The following is a 19,897-nucleotide window of genomic DNA, read 5'->3' as shown; positions in this document are numbered from 1 at the left end:
AGAAGGGTCTGCCCAGGGGACACCGTGAGTTTTGGGTAGAATTAGGAGTCAGGCGGATTCTCTGGCTGCCACCATATCAGGGCCGTTTCTTTCTTCACCATGGTATCCTTTCTTTGTTTCACAGATTCTTTTTATCTTCTGAACCCTTTCAGCAATTTGAGATCAATAAAGAGCGGCAGAAAAGGCCAAGTATGCCTAGTGTAATATGACTTTTCCCCTCCCTGTGAATTATTTTCACAACAGATCCTCCATCTTTTATATTCTAACCACTTTTCAGTCTTCACGAGAAGGCACGCAGGTTAGCAAAAGAAATCAGAAACCCAGCATCCTAATGTCGTAAACAGGTGGTGTCCCAGCCTATCTCTTTTCATCTTTAAAAGCAAATTGCTTGAACTGAACTGTAAGACCATGAGAAGAACCCACAGAGAAAGAGGGAGAGTCACAAACTGGTAAAGATCACTGCTCCCTCAGGGACAAAATCGCTGATAGGAATGTATCAAAGACAGTGGTTACTACAGAAAGAGCGACATGTAAAGCAATATTCTAAGCAGACAGAGTGAAAGGGGGGTGGGTAATGGTCAGGCTCCCCAGGGAGATGCAAAAGGTCATTGAGATGAAAATAACCTTGGGAACTGGGAACGAGTGCTCCATTACCACAGACGGGAAGAAAACACGGTATCCAATCAGATGGAACAGATTGAAATGCGATCCTAGTCAAGTGTGAATGCCACCAATTGCATCGTGGAATTATTCGGGGAGCTGGCATGCAGGAAGATAGTCCTGTCCCACAGCCCTCCATCCACAGTGGACATCAACACAATTCAAAAGCAGAGGTTTGCAAGGTTATAACTTAAGCAAAGGCATCTTTGTAAATTCTAAGTGAGGGTGAGGGGTGGGAAGTCGCAATAAAGATAAATTTGGGGGTCATTTTCTATGGAGAAACTGTTCTGCTGAAGTGTTAAAAAGGTGCTCTATCATCAGTTTAGTTTTTTTGTTTTTGTGTGTTTTTTTTTTGTTTGTTTTGTTTTGTTTTTTAAAGCAAAGAGATATAAAGTCTGCCTTTGGAGTGGAAGAGAGAAAAGAAGAACGATTGATCACTGCATTTTATTGTTAGCTTCCCATGGTTGAGTGTTCACTGATAGAATTGGTTCAACTCCAAGATGCTGTCTTAGAAACAATTACTGTTTTCCACTAAAATATAACTCTAGCAGAAAACATTAATTTAAGTGATAACCGCCTAAATGCTTCAGTATCAAGAATGCATGTGCCCCCTTATCTTTGGCTTTACAAACACAGAAAGGAATAAGGATAATAAGCAACAGAAATCGTAAAACAAAAGATCTGATGGAAATGACAAAAGAGAGAGCTGGTATTGGCCCTGGGGGAATCAAAGGAAAGGCCTGCGCTAGAATTTTAAAGCACCACACAAAACAGTTTTTCTATGTTTAACTAGTTTATTTGGATTCTAGAGTTTAAATATTAACTACATTGGTTTTCTCTGTTTGCTTCTGGCTTTCTTTGCCATTCATGTTGCACTATGCCATCATCCAGAAATGCCTTCTTCATTCTCTGTCTCTCCTACTGCAGATAGAGGGAGCCAGCATGTGAGAAAGGGTCTGCCTCCACTTTTTTTTTTTGGACCATTCTTTGGATATTGCAAATACCCTCTGCATACCTTTCCTCCATCCTTTGACTGCATGCACTATTTGTTAATTCACCTAATATTTATTGAGCATCTGCTATGTGCCAGGCTCAGTGGTAGCTAAATGCATAGAATGAAATGAGACACAAGGGAAATAGGGTGCTTGCCTTCAAAGAACTTAAATCTAATGGTGAATGCAGTCAATGAGCATGGTAGGTTCAATAATAGAGAAGACATAGGGAGCTATTTCTAGTTGCTCTATCCTGCTGAGTATTCAACTGGATTCTGTTGTGGGCTGAATTGTGTTTCCCCAAAAGATATAAAGTCCTGACTCTTGATAGCTGGGAATGTGACCTTATTTGGATTTTGTGAAGTTATTTGCAGACTTAATTCAAATAAATCTATCCACAATTATGACGAGCCCTAAATTCAATAATTGGTATCCCTATAAGGAGAGAGAGTTAGAGACCTACAGACACATGGACACACGCAGGGAGAAGAGGGCCATTAGAAGGTGGAGGCAGGGATTGGAGTTATGCTGCCACAACCAAAGAATGCTAAGGGTTGCTGGCAGCTACCACAAGCTAGAAGAGGCAAGGAAGGACTCTTCCCTAGGGCATTTGGAAGGAGCGTGGTTTGGAACTTGTAGCCTCTAGAACTGTGACAGAATAATATTCAGTTGTTTTCAGCCACCTAGTTCGTGGTACTTTGTTAGGGCAGCTCCAGCAAATGAATCCATACACTAAGCCCATGCATTCCCTAGGATTGTAGCTGTACCCTACAAAACATTCATCAATGGAAGCAACTATTTCCAAGGCAACATCAACTCAGGACAGCAGCTACTAAACAAATGAAGAAAGAACTGTTATTTTGGATTCACATCTCTCTGTCCTTCCCAAGGAAGACGCAGGTTAGACAAACACACTTCTTTTCTCATCATGCCCTATGGTATTTTTTCTGTTCTTTCTAAATGTGATCACATCCACAATCACAGATGGTCTCAGATCTAAAAATGTTACAGTGACCTGCAGTCAACAGGCCCAAATCTGAAGGACTGGGTGGGGGCTGCTGCCACCTTTTTGTTGCCCCACTCTTAACATTGTCCTTCTTAAGGTAGATCAATAAGGATCTAGCTCTTGAGCGTATCTCTACCTGCACTATGTGCTAAGGGACACAAAAAGACCAAAGAAATGACCCTTGTCTTTAAGTGGTGACAATTTAATGTTGACACAAGTGACTTACATGCATGAAATGCCAAGAGAATATTACAAATCAGAATGCAATGAGGTGCTAAATTGAATAAGGCAGACTATAAAGCTGTTCTGTAATTCTGAAAAAGGAAAGTTCTAGTTGGGCAGTGTTGGTTGGGAAAGCTCTGAGGAAATGATGGTACCTGTGCTTAGATGGACACTGGATTAGAAATGAGGAGGAATAATAGTCATGATATCTTCTCTGTTCTCATGCCATCCTAAGCTGTGTTGGGAAAAAGAGCTAAACCCCCAACAACTCCACAGGGCTCCCTAATCAACAGAGGCAGATACAGACCAATCTGTGGGTTTGACGCAAGTGCTCCAATGCCTAACTACTGAGGTTCACAGCACCTGATGTCATTTCAAACACATCGGCCCTGATCAATACATACTTGTTGAATAAAATATATTTGAGAGAAGTAAACAGCTACTATTTTGGGGTTTTAACATTGTATTAAGTGTTTTGCCTGCCCAATCTCATGTAAATGTTTTCTTTTCATCAGAAGAAAAAAGTGCACATGGTTTAAAGAATTAAATCGTTCCATAACGTTCAGTTCAAAAATAGCAATCTTCTTCTATCACCGCCAATTTCTTCCTTCCCAGCAGCAACCACATTTACCTTTTTATAGCTAATTATTTTGGTGTTTATCTCCAGTTCTATAAATAACATGCTTTGCTGCTATTTCTTGCATTTTCCATTTTATTTAGTAACTTCTTGCATTATCTTGTAACTTCTTACTATGAAAGATGCAGGTCTTGGCTTTTTCCTCTACCTGCCCAGCCCACATATCCTCTCATCCTTCTGATTTAATAGCTAAGTCATTATTCAATGTTTACATTACTGTGTCCATGTAAATGCTATTCAGAGCTGGGCCATGCGGTAAATGATGACTACATTTTATTTCTTGAATATATATTTTTTTTTCTGGAATTGTCTTTTAAAAATTCACTTAAATTTCTACATATCACTCTGGAGACCAGTTTCTCTGGGTCAAGTTCTTGTACTGCTTAATAACTATGTATCCTATGGCAAATTACTTAACCTCACTGTGCCACAGTTTTCCCACCTGTACAACAGGGATAATAATCCCAATTCACAGCTTAATGGTGTCCATGTCCTCTAGCCAAAACACCACCAGGCAGGAGCACACTGTGGCCAAACACAGTTGATTAACTCATTGCTATGAGGGAGAAGACACACAAGGGGAGCCAGAAGGGAGCTTCAGTAAGAATGTTAGAAAGGGCTTGTGGGCTGGGTGTAGTGGCTCATGCCTGTAATCCCAGCACTTTGGGAGGCCGAGGCGAGTGGATCACCTGAGGTCAGGAGTTTGAGGCCAGCCTGTCCAACATGGTGAAAACAGTCTCTACTACAAATGCAAAAATTAGCTGGGCGTGGTGGCACATACCTGTAATCCCAGCTACTCATGAGGCTGAGGCAGGAGAATTACTTGAGCCTGGGAGATGGAGGTTGCAGTGAGCCAAGACCATGCCATTGCACTCTAGCCTGGCCAACAGAGCGAGACTCCATCTCAAAAACAAAACAAAAAACCAGTAATCACCCATTTCAGCCTAGAGAGAAGGGTGTTTTGTATTTTTGTTGTTTGGACAGTGACTTTGGTTTTGTCTGTATTGGGGCAAGATCATGGTGTGGTCTTCTTGTCATCTTATTTCATGTCACCACAGCCATGGAGTGGCCTCGTGCTCGGGTTCTGTAAGATTGTTTATATTCAGTAGGAGAACACTACAACCTAGTTGTGAGTGACAAGCCAGCTCCTAATGCACCTAAGCCTAGATGTTATTGTCGGGTCTGTTCCCAGAATCAAGAGCTGCTTTTCACTTTCTCAGTGGTGAGGATTAAATGAATTACCATTTGTAAAGATTTAGAACAATGGCTGCCATAGAATAAGCCTTTAACAGTATTTGTTGCATGACACCAAAAGCATAGACAACAAAAGTAAAAATAGATATACTGGACCACACCAAGATTAAAAACTTTTACACATCAAAGGACACCATCAAAGAATGAAAAGACAACCTATGCGATAGGATAAAATATTTGCAAATCACCTATCTGATAAGCAATTGGTATCCAGAATATATAAAGAATTCCTACAACTCAACAATATCAACAAAAAACAAATGATCTGATTAAAAATTAGGCAAAGGACTTGAATAGACATTTCTTCAAAGAAGATATAAAAACAGGCAGTAAGCACATGAAAAGAACTAATCATTAGAGAAATGCAAATCAAAACCATGAAGAAATACCATTTCACACCAATAGGATAGCTATTATCAAAAACACAGAAGGTAACAAGTATTGGAGAAGATGTAGAGTGATTGGAGCCCTTGTGTATTGCTGGTGGGAATGTACAGTGGTACAGACACTGTACAAAACAGCATGTCAAATCTTTAAAAAATTAAGTATAGAATTACTGTATGATTCAGTGATTCCACTTTTGGTTATACATCCAAAAGAGGTCAAAGCAGGTGCTCAAACAATTATTTGTACACCAATATTCCTAGCAGAATTATTCACAATAGACAAAAGGTAGAAACCACCGAAGTGTCTAGTAAGGGAGGAGTGAATAAACAAAATGTGGTATATAAGGAAAATTGAATAGTTTTCAGCTTTAAAAGGAAGAAAATTCTGTCCTGTAGAATTACATGCTACAACATGGATGAAACTTGAAGACATTATGCTAAGTGAAATAAATCCATCACAAAAGGACAAGTACTGTGTGATTCCATTGATATGAGGTACCTAGACACAAATTCATAGAGACAGAAATAAAACAGTGGTTGCCAGGGGCTGAGGGAAAGGGAGTTAGTGTTTAATGGGTATAGAGTTTCTGTTGAGGAAGATGAATATGTTTTAGAGGTGGATGGTGGTGATGGTTGCATAACAATGTGAACATACTTAAAGCCATAGAACTCTACACTTAAAAATGGTATAAATGGTAAATTTCATGTTATATATATTTGCCCACAATAGAACATTGTTTATTAAATTAGGAAGCAAGTACTCTCAAACCCAATCATTGCTTCAATTGTCTAAGCCTCTTTTAATGGTATTTAGATGTATCAGAATGTCATTTAAATGTTTATAACAGCTTTAGGACTTGTAGATGCTTATTATTGTTTTACAGACAAAAATACTGAGATACAGATTAAGTAAGTTGCTCAAGATTATAGTGTTAGAAAGTGGCTGAGCTATCATTTGAATGTATGTAGTATGGACATCAGAGTCCACACTCTTCATGATTATTTTGGGTATGGGTCCAAGAGATGTACCCAGGGCTGGGGCTATAATTTCTGTTGAAACTGCCCACTGCTAAAATAATGAAATCCTTTGATTCAACCCAAGAATTGAGACATCTCTAACAAGGTACTGGGGATACTTTTAAAAATTACTATTGAATATTATGCAGGAAGCTAGTTAGAATTGAATGTACTCTTTAAGGGAATTTGCGAGAAGCTGAAGTTCTGGGTAAAAATTACTAGGGCACGAAACTGTTAAGATATCACTTGTAGTTCCCAGTCTCTGGGCTTGCCTAGGACATCTTTTTATATGTACCAAGAAGCCAGGGACAGAAATGGAGAGGTAGAATGTACACAATGCCTATCGACCCTGAGAATTTTGTCAATACCAAGATTATTTGCTGAGAAAGAGCAGTTCTCTGCCGTCTGTCACTTCCATGCTGTGCATCTCCAAAGGAATTACCTGTCCATCTTGATTGTGTGCTCATTTGCACCATGGTGCAGAAGAGTGGTCCTGACCCTAGTTGGGCTGGAAATTGCTGGACCTACAAACTACACATTTACGTGTGTGTGTGTGTGCGTGTGCACACACGTGCACATGTGCAGTATTTGTCTGTTTCAAGAAGGCACAAAGGAAAAGAAGGAAAAGTCTGATCTCTATTTGCTACATTGCTAGGCAAGTTAACAATGCCGAGAGAGTCCTGAGGACTATTTGTTCTCAATTATTGAGGTGGGAGACCTTGTTTAGGAGGCCAGGGTGAGGGTCTTTGGGAGCCCAGGTTTGTGTTGGTGGAGCTGTACTTTCTCTCCTTGATGGGATTGCCATCAACATTTTCAGCCAAGTGTTATAGCATCCCAAAACCACTCTTCTCAACTTTTGCATGTAAGTTACAAGGATCTGCTTTGCATGACTGTGTAGGCCTTAGTTTTGACAATGTCCCAGATATTGGGATGAAATCTACACTATACAGAGGAGGAGTTGGGGAGCCTCTAACATTGGGACAGCTTGGTCCAGCCAGATGCAAGGAACTTACAGAGACAGAATACTAGAACAAGAGGAAAGCTTAGAGGCCTTTTAAGCCAATGCTCAATCTAATCAGATAGTGAAACTGAGGTTCATGATGATTGATATGGTTTGGCTGTGTTCCCACTCAAAATCTCATCTTGAATTGTAATTCCCATAATCCCCACATGTCAAGGGTGGTACTAGGTGGAGGTAATTGGATCACAGGGCAGTTTCCCCCATGCTGTTCTCATGATAGTGAGTCTCATGAGATCTGATGGTTTTATAGGCATCTGGCATTACCCCTGTTTGCACTTCTCCTTCCTGCTGCTTTGTGAAGAAGGTGCTGTTCTTCCCCTTCACCTTCCGCCATGATTGTACGTTTCCTTAGGACTTCCCAGCCATGCAGAACTGTGAGTCAATTAAACTTCTTCCCTTTATAAATTACCCAGTGTCAGGTGTTTCTTCATAGCAGTGTGAGAACAGACTAATACAATGATTGAATGACTTGACAAAAATCATGCTGTGAATCAGGAGCAGTGTGAAGAAAACTCAAGTTTTCAAACTTTCACTTTAGAGCTTCCCACTACATTAATGGTTCCAAGACTTGTCAGAGCACATGCTTCACCTGAAGGGAATGGTAAACGCAGAGTTCCTTAGCCCCTCCTGAGCTTAGGGAATCAGAATCTCCAGGGGAAGTGTCTGGGGATATGTGTGTTTGCCAAACAGTGGGCGTAAAGGGTATTTTGTGATGCTGTATTTCGTTTTAAGAAATCTTTAAAAAATTGTACCCCATGCCCTTTAATACAATGCTTTCACTGTCTGTTGTATATCTCAATCAGCCAAACAAATATTCTGAGGTTAACAGTTAACACAGGAACGAGGAGAAAAGTCTCTGCAATTAGGAAGGTTAAGGTTGAAGCCGAAATCCTTCACTTTCCAGCTTTGTGACTTTCATACATTACTTAACCTCTTTGTGCCATGGTTTTGTCATCTAGAAAATGGGTATGATGATAATCCTTCATGAATTGGGAGGTGGCAGGGACTAAATACCAGTACATGAAGAAAGTCTTGTAAAGTACTTAGCATACTAACTAGTGTTGAGGGAGAAAAAGGGCCATGAGCTGATAGCCCAAGTCCTGTGTGGCTCTGCATTTGGGGCAAGAGGGATGGCTGTTTCTGTGACCTCCACAGCAAAGATAACATGCTGGACTTAGCCTGTACTACCCAGTGGGCCAAGAACCTGTCCAGAGGAGAGGCAGCTGGAACCAAACCTCTGCCTGGATGCCAGGAAGGAGCTGCAGGTAGCTCTGAATGTCTGAACCAGACATCCAAGGGACTTGGGGAAGAACCTGGAGTCAAAGTGGCTTATGTGCAGTACAAATCCAACTTGGGAAAGTGAATGATGTTTGCACGTGATATCCTGACCCCAAAATCAAGAGTGAAAAATAAAAGTGGTTACTATAGACACTCATTCATTTATTTAACAAATACTTACAGAGTGTCTACTATGAATCTGTCACCAGAGAAACTGCAGTGGAGGTCCCTGAAGAATGGAGTGAAGCTGGGAGGAGGAAGAAAAGCTGATAAAGAGCACAATAAGAAGTTACAATGCAGAACATTAGGAGAAGTGGGATAAACAACCACAGGATGTACAATGACTTTTGTAAAAAAGAGCAAGATAGTATTATCAGCACTGTACAATCATCAATGTGCATAATAACTGCTGTGAGCTATTCAGGGAATCCTAAATTAAATTAAATTACAATGTGCATAATCTGCTTAGGGATGCAAGAAAATTTACAATATCTCAGAGAAAAATTTCTTTCTAAAACCTAAGATATATAAGGAGAAGAAGTTTCATTAAGTTAAAAATATTGACTTCTTCCTCATCCCAAATCCATCTCCATGGATGGATATTAGGGGCCAGATGAGTGAGGCTGTCCTGAAGTTTTCATGAGAGGATGTCAATTCTAACCTCTATGAGGCTGTCAGGACAAATATGTAACACAGAACATCTGCTTTTCAGGTCCTGAATGGTGACTTTAATCTCAAAGTCTGCTAATTCCCATAAAAATTCAGTTATGAGCAATGACATTTGAGGTCTATTGCCTATAGGGCATGCAATTTACATGGTCCTTTAGAAGAACTAAGGTTTGTCTATTGATCAAGTCAAGTTTTGCCCTTGGACTGTGCAAATATTGGACATTTGTAGAATTGTTTTTACATGGAAAGTGCGCTCTATGTCTTATTTAAGGGAGGTTACAAGGAATTTTGACAGGAAATTAGCATATGTATTATACGATGTTACTAAGAATCCAGTCATCTGGATACACACGTGAGCTCCTTTATGACAAACTTCTTTCTGGCCTCATTGTGAGGATTCACAGAATTTCCCTGAAATGACTGATTTGCTTTTATCTCATGGGGTGTTATGCATCTTCTTTTCCCTATGTTTCCCTTTTTGCTTTGGTTGCTAGGAAGCTTAAAATCAAGTTCTCTATCTTAAATAATGGAATAGGACTTTATACATTTGAGCATATATGTATACTTTCTCCCCTAAGTTTTTCCTTTACCTTTATTGTATCATCTAATTATAGCTTAAAAAAAATTTTTTTTAACAATTGTTGGCCGGGGGTGATGGCTCATACTTATAATCCTAGCACTTTGGGAGGCTGAGGTGGGTGGGTCATTTGAGGCCAGGAGTTCGAGACCAGCCTGGCCAACACGGTGAAACCCCATTTCTACTAAAAATACAAAAATTAGCCAGGTATGGTGGTGTGCACCTGTAATCCCAGCTACTAGGGAGGCTGAGGCATGAGAATCACTTGAACCTGGGGGGTGGAGGTTGCAGTGAGCCAAGATCACGCCACTCCAGCCTGGATCATCAAGACTTTGTCTCAAAAAAAAAAAAAAAAGTAACGATTTTTATAAGCTGTTACATATTATGAGGGAGGTGCAAAAAAGGAATGAATGAATGAATCTCATTTGTTTTATGATGCCAGATAAATTAGACAGGCAACTTATTGATCCTAGGCAACCCCAAAGCCTGCTGATTTTGATATACTATTTTCATTTAGAATTAACTAAGGCATTGCTCTTTAAAAAGGGTTAGGGCACCCTTCATGTGCTCAGTTACAAACAGAGACTCTCTGACTGGGACAGCTCTTTTGCCACATAAGATCTACCAAGATGTCCTAGCTAGGGCATCTTGGTTACTACATTTCTTATGTGTATAGTTTGATGCTACTAATGAGTGTTCAAAGCCCCTTTATTTAAACTTTAAAAAAATCCTCAATGTTTCACAGGTAGAGGAAAGCCAGTGTTTTTAGAAGATAATGTGGTTGCCTGTATATTTTCTGCATCATATGCTGAGAGCAAACTGCAAACCCTATTCTGATTTGGAAGGTAGTCTCATTCTTCCATCTGCAGGGGCCCCCATTATGCTGCTGCTGGGATCTAGATTTTTTTTCCAGATGAGTTATTCCATAGGATTTGAAATTATGCTTCTGTATACAAGAAACATATCTGGAGCAACCCGCTCTGGCAGAAGGTCAGAACACAGAATGCGCCACTCGCTGGAGCTCAGCTATTTGAAAGAAAATGCTTAAGGGGGAGAGAAACACCACTCCTGTAAACATCTCACTAACTGTACCTGGGTATCTGCTTGATTGGCATAGATTGAGGGTTAGAGCAATTTGACTCCAAAGGTGGCAAGGTTTTAGTACCATCCACTAAAGAATGCACTACTGTCATAGAAAATAATGACACTCAAGCCATAAAGGTGAAGCTTTGTTGTTGCTTTGAGGAGTTTTTCATGTTGGGGAAAAACATTTTAGTTCCTGTAGTTTATGTCCCATTTGTTTCTATAGAACAGGTGCTCCTTGGGAAGGAATTGTGTACTGTGACCCTCCTAATGATGGGCTTCACCAACATCAAATAATAACAGCAACTATAAGAGGAGAGCAGGAAATAATGTTTTACTGTCGTGTATGGGCTGATGTGTTGGAAAGCGTTTTATTTCACCTAAGAAAGAGACAAAGACCAAAGTAGTACCAGATTCTCAGAACACAGGGTTATTGCCAAGAGACGAATTTTAAAAATTCTGTGTAATTAACCAACTAAACACAACACACCCAAACACAAGGCCACTTTGTTTGTGCTGTGACACCTCCTGAAAAATTCAGCCCCTTTCATCAGACTCAGTTCAAAACACTCAGACATAGCTCTGCACTTTGCATCTTCCGTGTCAAACTCTATTTTCAATCCTTTATGTCAAATTTAAATTCATGACAACTGCATTCAGATCTTGATAGAATCCCCAATTTGCCCTGGACCTTAAACCCATTCCACAAGAAACACACACACATACACACACACACAAACACAGACGTGAGCACACGCATACTCGAACTCGATTTGCTCTCATTTTAGCTAAGCCAGAGTCCAGAATTTCTAATGACTGCCTGTTGACCGGAGCTTTAACAAACTCTCTGATAATAAGTACCTGCTGAAAACAAGGGTATTGCACAATTGGGCCTTCACTCCCTCAGTTGAAGAAATCATATCAGCACAGCTCCTGTTTGGGATGAAAATGGACCCTTAAATTTTCTGTGGCATTTTCTCCTGTTACTAAAGCTTAAATTGCTATCAGTCTTAAGTGAGCTGAACAAATTGGTGTGAGTGATGAAAAATGGATAAGTTTGACTCTGAACACACAGATCTGTTGTGTCCACCAAAATGAGGTCTTGATTAGGCCTAAAGCTGACATAAATACCCTATCAACAAGTTTCAATCTGATACACTGTCCAAAAGAAAGGAAATCACATACTGCATTATTGCTAAGAAAACATTCCAGATGGCCTCAAGATATGAACTGACCTCTCTTATGGAAATCATCATTGCCTGGGTATCCATATATGCATAAAAGGATATAGTTTTTAAAAGCTCATTTTATTCCTAATAATTGTCTGTTTTTAAAAAGCTATCAGCAGGTGCACCTCATTTCAAAAGCCTCTTGTCCTTCATAATACAATATTCATCACGATTACATAGTATGAAATAAAAAGCAGCAAAACATAAGCGAAGGTAGTTCAATTAAATGCAACATAATCTCTGCAGCAAAAAAAGGGCTCTGTAGCTAAAATCAGGTTCTGATGAAAGTAAAAAGGGAATATATTTCCACATATTTTTAATTATATAGAATTTCCTCAAACATGATTTTTCATAATATATTCCATTAAGTTAACATCATATTTGAAGAAAGAGCATTTTCCGATTTCATTTTAAGCCTGATTTTGAGCAATTACAGTGTCATTGTTCCGCGGTAGAAAGGTTGAATTCATTTACTGTGTGGTTATGCTAGTTATGATTGATGTCTCTTCTCCAAATGATAAACCAATCACCCCAATGATGTAATGTCATTTTAAGAGTGCCATAATCACATTTCTCTCAAACTAGAAGCTCTGATGAGTTCTAATAAAGATTTATGGTAGATTAAAGGCCTTCATAATATCAACAATGGATTGCTCATTTGATGAGAGATTTGATTAGGTAATTTTTTTTGAAAAAGAATATGAGTTTACTAAATATATCAGGCCTGGCTATGAAGAAGGGCATGGGCCATCCTAAGTAGCAGTCCATCATTCCATTTCCAGAATGAGTCATCTTAAATGTATTTGGGAGGTCCTCTCTAATTGTAGAGGTTGAGGCCAGTGGTGGGTGGCATATACTCCTGGATGGAGCCTAAACACAATCTCATCAAGATCCACTCTCGGCATGGAAAGCTCTGTATTGCTTTGGATGGGATATGCTAATTAACCTCATGAGTGACCAGTTCAGAAGATAACTCCCAAGCCTTTAGGTCAGGAGTAATTAATTTTTGCAAATGTCTCTCCCTGGGCCATGGACACTTAAACTCTAGTTATTGCCCATTCCTACGTTCAGATGTTCACAGGAACATAACACCAACAGGAGAAATCAAAATAAGGCATGATTATCGCTGGGCCCAGGGCAATTCCACCCAAGATTCAGAGATTGGGAGCTAAGACAGTGGCCACAAAATCTTCAAAAGTGGGACAGGATCTTGGGTCCAGTTTCCCTGTTCCATGAATGAGAAAACCAAAACAAGAACTATGGATTTAGAGGCAGTATTTACCATAGTACCACACCACCAACTTGTCAAATTCTAGTGAGGTCACAAGCAAAGGGTTACAGGAGAGGTCACCCCCCAAACACTTCAGACTTGGCAAGACATTCAGTATTGATGTCAATGGAACACATTGTAATTTCAAAATCATCTAAACAAGCAAGGAATAGAAGTTAAAAGCCAAAACAAACAAACAAACAAACAAACAACAACAACAAAACAAAAAACAAACCAGGGATCTGAGATACACACAAATTGGGCCTGTGAGGGTGTCCAGGGTCACTCAGCTATGACCAGAACCGTAGTAATACAAAATTCAATATGCCAGTGTCTCTCTGCACTTCACCTTTGAGACCAGCATGCTCACACATGCAGCAATGGGCAAATGCCTTCCACTGAAGGAGGCCCAAATCCTGTTAAGATAAGCAAAACCTCTTAAGTAACTTCAACCTTCTACAGATGTATCTTGAAAATACCATGCCACAAAACGACAAATGCATTTCACCTTGATGCTCCCCACACCACCTTCCCCCAGCCCTTGTTTCAGCATTGTCATTTTGGTGGAGAATCAAGAATGTCACTCACGAAACACCACACATTCAGACACCACGGAGTTTCCTTACCACTGCTGGAGGCTTGCTGGGGCCCTGAGCATGCTCTGAGCAGGTATGAATTGGGGGAGAATTCCTCATCAGGGTTGGTGTCCATGATTTGATGGGAGGTGTTGCTGTCTAGCAATGGCATCTGGCAGCTAACTGGTGGAGGATTATGGGAGCTAGGCAGCTGAGCAGATGGGAGGAGACTAGGCGAGGATGTAGGTGGAATGGGACGACCTGGGAAAGAGGACAGAGGGGTCAAAGGTCAGCAATGAGTGTCATGAGAGCACCCCAAGAAAGTTACATTGAAACCAGCTCACAATATAAGTATTAAAAAGAAAAAAAGAAATGAACTGCTCCAGATGTGCTTTTTTAAAAGAGTGGTTTGATGTTTCTCCAAAAGTCTAAATTCATATTTTAGGTAGTTGCATATTTCAGAAAAAGGACATGAGCAGAAATATCCATGTACACAGCTCAAATGGAATCAGTCTAGCAACCATCCAGTTTCTTTTACCTCCTCTGCTACAGTCCTAATCTAAGTCCTCATTATCTCTCTCTGAGCTACCTCCTTGCTGGTCTCACTGCTTCCATTCTTGCCACATAATCCATCTACTCCCCATTGTCCCAGTCCTACCTCCACAGCAGCCAGAATGAAATTTTAAGGTGAGGAATCAGATTGTATCATTCGCCCGCTTAGCACTCTCCAATGACTTCCCAGTGCTTGCAGAAGGAAACCCAAACTCCTTATGATGACCTACCTGTCTTGAGTACTCCAGCCCATAGCTGCCTCTCCTACCTCACTCTCATAGTAACACTTACGACTTTCCACGTGGCCCCTTATTCTCTAGCCAATATGGTCATCTTTATTTCTGTTGTTTGAACACACCAAGCCATTCCACCTTCAGAGTCTTCACACTTCCTGTCCCCTCCATGCAGGACACCACCCCCAACCCCCAACTACAACACCTTGCCAACATTCACAATCTCACTTCTTCTCTTCAATCAACCCTTCCATGTTTGTCTTCTTGAAATTTGCCCATCTGCCTGCTCTAGGCAACTACTCTGCTTACATTTCTTCATGGCCCTTACTACTCTTTGAATGCAGGCATCTTATTTATTTTATTCACCCCCTGCATCACCAATGCCTTCCTAAAGAATAGCATCTGCTGAAGAATGACCAAAAATAAGGTACTCTAAAACTAGACTCATTAGTTTGAGGTAGAAGTGGAAGAGTGATGGAAAGGGTGATGCATTGGCATCCCAAAGAGTTGGCCAGTGTCCCCACCCTCTTCATTATGTGGTTTTTGGGACACCATAACTGTGGTTTTCAGACAAAGAAAAGCACAGACTCTCTAGCCTTGAGGAGGAGCAGCCAGTCCGGCAGAAGGTGCTCAGTGACATGGAGCGGCCCTTGGGTCAAGAAGTTGTCCTCCCACACAGAGGCTGCTGCATCCTCTCCTTCACATGGCAGGGAGCTCCTGGCAGCCAAATTGCTGGGTGAGGACAATCACCACCTATACTTTTGGCTGCTTCATCCTTCCATCTTGGGGCCTTTGTAGTTGCTTGCCTGCTGGTTTGCTCATTTGGGAAGTTCAGGAAAATGAGCCAAGAGAAGCAACCCATGGCATATGTCCTAAATCTGGGGGTGTGGAAGGAAGGACAGAACATTGAGAAAGCAAACTTGAGGACAAGGTGAGTGTTGCAATGCAAGTAAGAAGTACCTGAGACAGAAGAAATGTGTGTTCCTGCTTTTAGATGTACTGCTGATGTAGAGACATCAGCAGACACCTCAAATCAATGTCCATTTTTATTGTCGCTTTTATAATTGTATTTTCTGATTCATTATTCAGTGAATTTAATGCTATTTATGGGTTCATTTGGTTCAATAAAATGCATCTGCACTTCGCTAGACATTGATACAAAAATAAGTAAGACACCACCCCTGCCCTCAGAGAGCTTATAGTCTAGTGGGAGACAGACAGGTAAATATGTCATTTCAGTGCCACATGATAAAAAGCAGAATAGCGGCATGTAATGACATGGTGCTGTGGGGGCAGAGAAAAGAGACACTTGTTTCAGCCTGGCCAGGTAGGAGTTGGGGTTTAGAGTCAAATAAGGATTCCTGGGAAAGGTGATACCTGAGCAAACGTCCAAAGAGGAAGAAAGTGGCTTCTGGTGAGACAAAACAGGATGAACAGCAGCAGAGGCATCAAACCACTGGCCCATTACCCTTTGAGGATGGGGGTGGCAGAGATAGGAGATGAGATACTCTTAAAGCTTAAATGTTAGGGGCTCCTGCACAGTAACAGAATAGAAATGGAGACAAATCATTCCTGAAATTGACCAGTTGATAAATGGAGTTTGACTTGAAAAACTCCATTCATTCATGGCTGTTTGGGATTCATATAAGGCATGACTTTCTTGCTGGGTGTTCTGGAAAAGGTACACTGAACACGTTGGAGTTTCATCAGAATCAGTGCTAATGTTTAATCAATACCTCCCTCATCCCAGGTCTCCTTCTAACAAAAATAACTATCATTATAATTAGTAATTTAACTGCTGATGTTTCTTACACAATAACTATCTGCCACTCGCTGTGCTAGTTCCTTTATATGTATTATCTAATTTAATCCTCAAAACAGTCCCTTGAGGTTAGAATTATTATATATTCCCATAAAATGAAATAACACATTCCCATTTTATACATGAGGAAACTGAAACCCAGAGAGGTTAAACCGCACAGATAGTTAAGCAGCAGAGGCCAGGATTCAAACTTGGGTTTAACTATTTCAAAGTTCACCCTCTAACCATTTACATGATGCTTGCCTAAACAGAATGGTGAGAAAAAAAAGGGAAGAAGTGACATAAAAGAAGGAGAGTGATCTACAGCAGATCATGTTTCTGCGTTCCCATCTCCCAATCCCAAGGGACTCCAGATTTCAAATAAGAAACATTTCTTTGAATAACCATTTACAGCCGCTATCATCCGACAGAGTTCAAAGTTTTTCTTGTAATTTTGTTATAAAGTTCAAAGTGGCTCCTTCATAGCAGTGTTACCCTCTGCCTTCTTAAAGGCTCCTGAACTCAGAGGAATCCTGACCAAGGCACAGTGAAGTCAGTGTTGACGTCCACTTAGCAGCGAGGCTCTGGTAGGAACAGATTTTTAACTCACAATCAATAGGCTTTAAAGTTTGTGTTATTGAGGCATATCTGAAACTGCATGTTGAAGAACAAGGATGGCTGGAAGCCAATTTTTAAATTCCTTTGAGTGACTGAGGTGGAACTGAAGTTCAAGTGCAATTTTCCAGGAGCCTGATATGATAGTTGCTGTGAAATCATTCTTTACATGAACTTTTTGAAATTTTGTTCAGCATGAATTCATTTCATATAGTACAGACAGAGCTGCTGTTTAATTTATACAAATACAGACAATAGAAGAGCAGTCATAACACAATGAAAGCATTGGGGTTACTACAGTGTATTGAGAATACGCATCACAGAATTGTCTGATTCCTGTGATTTTTCTGCCCACGTTAAGCCCATGTTTTGGGAGCTCCTTCAACTCTGCTTACTGGTACCTACCATTACTTGGGAAATTTCTCAGTCCCTAGATCTGCCCCCAGCAAATGGTATACTCTTTCTTTCTTTCTTTCTTTCTTTCTTTCTTTCTTTCTTTCTTTCTTTCTTTCTTTCTTTCTTTCTTTCTTTCTTTCTTTCCTTTCCTTTCCTTTCTTTATTTCTTTCTCTCTCTTTATTTCTCTTTCTTTCTTCCTTTCTTTCCTTCTTTCTTTTCCTTCCTTCCTTTTCTTTTCTTTTCTTTCTTTCTCTTTCTTTCTCTTTCTTTCTTTCTTTCTCTTTCTTTTTTTCTTTTTTGACATGGTCTTGCTTGTTGCTCACGCTGGAGCACAGTGGCATGATCTCGGCTCACTGCAACCTCCACCTCACCTCAGTCCCCACAAGTAGCTGGGATTACAGATGCAAGCCACTATGCCTGGTTAATTTTTGTATTTTTTGTATAGAAGGAGTTTCACTATGTTGCCCAGGCTGGTCTCGAACTCCTGAGCTCAAGCCTCCACCTGCCTCAGCCTCCCAAAGTGCTGGAATTACAGGCGTGAACCATCATGCCAGCCCTGGTATGCTGTTTTCTGTTTGCTATGTCATTTGCTAATTTTGTTCACTTATGCTACATTTTCCCCCCTGACTATTCCAACTGACAGAGACCATCTGTACAGACACAAACAGGTTCCAAAGTACAGGGGAGAAAACTGAAACTTCTACAGGCTCACTTTATAAATTTTGATTTCTTACAGAAATGCTCAGTGTGGCATGGGCAGGTAACCAGGTGATAGACATTCACCTTCTTCCCACTTTATGTACTGCTGAAGCCCCTTGACTCTCCAACTATGTTGAAAGTTCCATTTTGAATGAGTATTCAGCAAATGGACAGAAAACCAGGTTCAACTGATCTGTTAAAAAATGAAAGGAAACAGGCAAAGGCAGCAATATGTCTTTTATTAAACTCATATGTTCTTGTGTATGTGTGGGTGTGTGTACGTGTTTTCGAGATCCCCATGTAAATCAAAGTCAAACTAATTATCTGTGTGATTGGATTAACCATGACCTTAAATATGGGGACTAATCCAACTTTTTCTAATTTATCTGTTTCCTAATGAATACAATTTAGTGATAGTTTGAACTCATGAATTTTTTTTTTTCCTGATTAAAGTACCGATAGCCAGTTTTGTGCTAACTCTGATAGATTGGTAGTGGCTGTGTGGAATGCTGTGTTGAGAAGGACTGTGAGGAAGCCCTGGATTTGGCAGGAAACAATGAAATAATCAATTAGAAATTTCATGGACGTGGAGTGGGGAGAGGTAGCAGATCACAGTGCTTATTTGACAGCCATGCTCCAGGTCCTCACTCATCACCCATTTCAGTCATACCTGAAAACCTTAGCCTACACAATCTGTGGTTGAAACCATAGTGCTCTCACTCCCATTGTCTTAATTACAGAACCATTTTGCTCTTTAAGTTGATTTGGATCCTGACTTAATTCCCCAAGACCAAAGGACTACAATCTCCTCTCCATCCCCAAAGCAGCAAATATTATTAGTGAAATTGCTGCTCTGCCCAACCCTTTTTAATATATTCACTAATTTATGACAGAGGGTATGTTGCAGATCAATTCCCAAAATTCACTTAAAACAATGGGTTCTTTTTTATTCAACAGATTAATGGCAAGCAGATATTAGAATGTTCTGTGTAGGCAATGCATAAGTGATTTATGTAGCAATGAGATGTCAGGATATTTGATGAAGCAAAGAGACATGCTCAGATAACAGTAACAAAAAAAGTACTAGGAATAATTGTATTCAAAATAAGTTCAATGACCTCATTACCACATATATATATATATATATATATATATATATATATATATGATCTTGCTTTATTTCAAGAACTGAGCTAAGTACTAAGTATTCTAGTAATATATATAACTATATATGTGTGTGTATATATATATACATATATATATACACACACACACACATATATATATGTATACACATTCTTTTAACATTCACTACTTTTCTCTGAACTTAGTAAGACTGTCTTCCCCATTTACAGGTAAGGAAACTGAGGCTTAGTTGAACTGACTTTCCTAACATCATGCTGTTAGCAGGGAGCACAGCTGGGATTTGAACCCCAGTCATCTGACTCCAAAGCCCAAGCCTTGAGTATTTCATTTTACTGTGTTCCACATTAGACAAAAGTGCTAACAAATGAATAAGATGTGAATCCCAAACTCATGAGTCCTTTTCTGGAATGCACAATAGAAGTCATCCCAGAGGAGGTAATTAATCCTGGGCAGAAACAAGGTTCTTCCTGGAAATAACCATGGTGTCCCACTCACACAGAAAAAAATAATTTGTAAGGAGAGAAAAAAGAACTTGAGTCAAAACTTTAAAATCCTCTGTGACTTCAAGAACTTAGTAA

The 19,897-nt window shown here is 40.1% G+C and overlaps 1 protein-coding gene across 20 annotated transcripts in view; it reads right to left on the bottom strand.

Moving 5' to 3' along the window:
* Positions 1 to 19,897, bottom strand: part of TENM2 (teneurin transmembrane protein 2) — a 3,953,434-nt gene that overhangs the window by 373,879 nt on the left and 3,559,658 nt on the right. For 19 of the 20 annotated variants that reach the window (XM_054685270.2, XM_054685273.2, XM_054685274.2 and 16 more), the window contains one exon: positions 13,928 to 14,137. The exons of the other annotated variant lie outside the window; for it this stretch is intronic. In XM_054685270.2, the coding sequence (XP_054541245.1) occupies positions 13,928 to 14,137 (210 nt within the window). The remainder of the gene's footprint in view (positions 1 to 13,927; positions 14,138 to 19,897) is intronic. 20 annotated transcript variants of the gene reach the window in all.

The sequence above is a fragment of the Pan troglodytes genome, chromosome 4, assembly GCF_028858775.2.
Source record: "Pan troglodytes isolate AG18354 chromosome 4, NHGRI_mPanTro3-v2.0_pri, whole genome shotgun sequence".
Lineage (NCBI taxonomy): Eukaryota > Metazoa > Chordata > Mammalia > Primates > Hominidae > Pan > Pan troglodytes.
The sequence above is the reverse complement of the archived record's forward strand: the minus strand, read 5'-3'. Positions and strand labels throughout refer to the sequence as shown.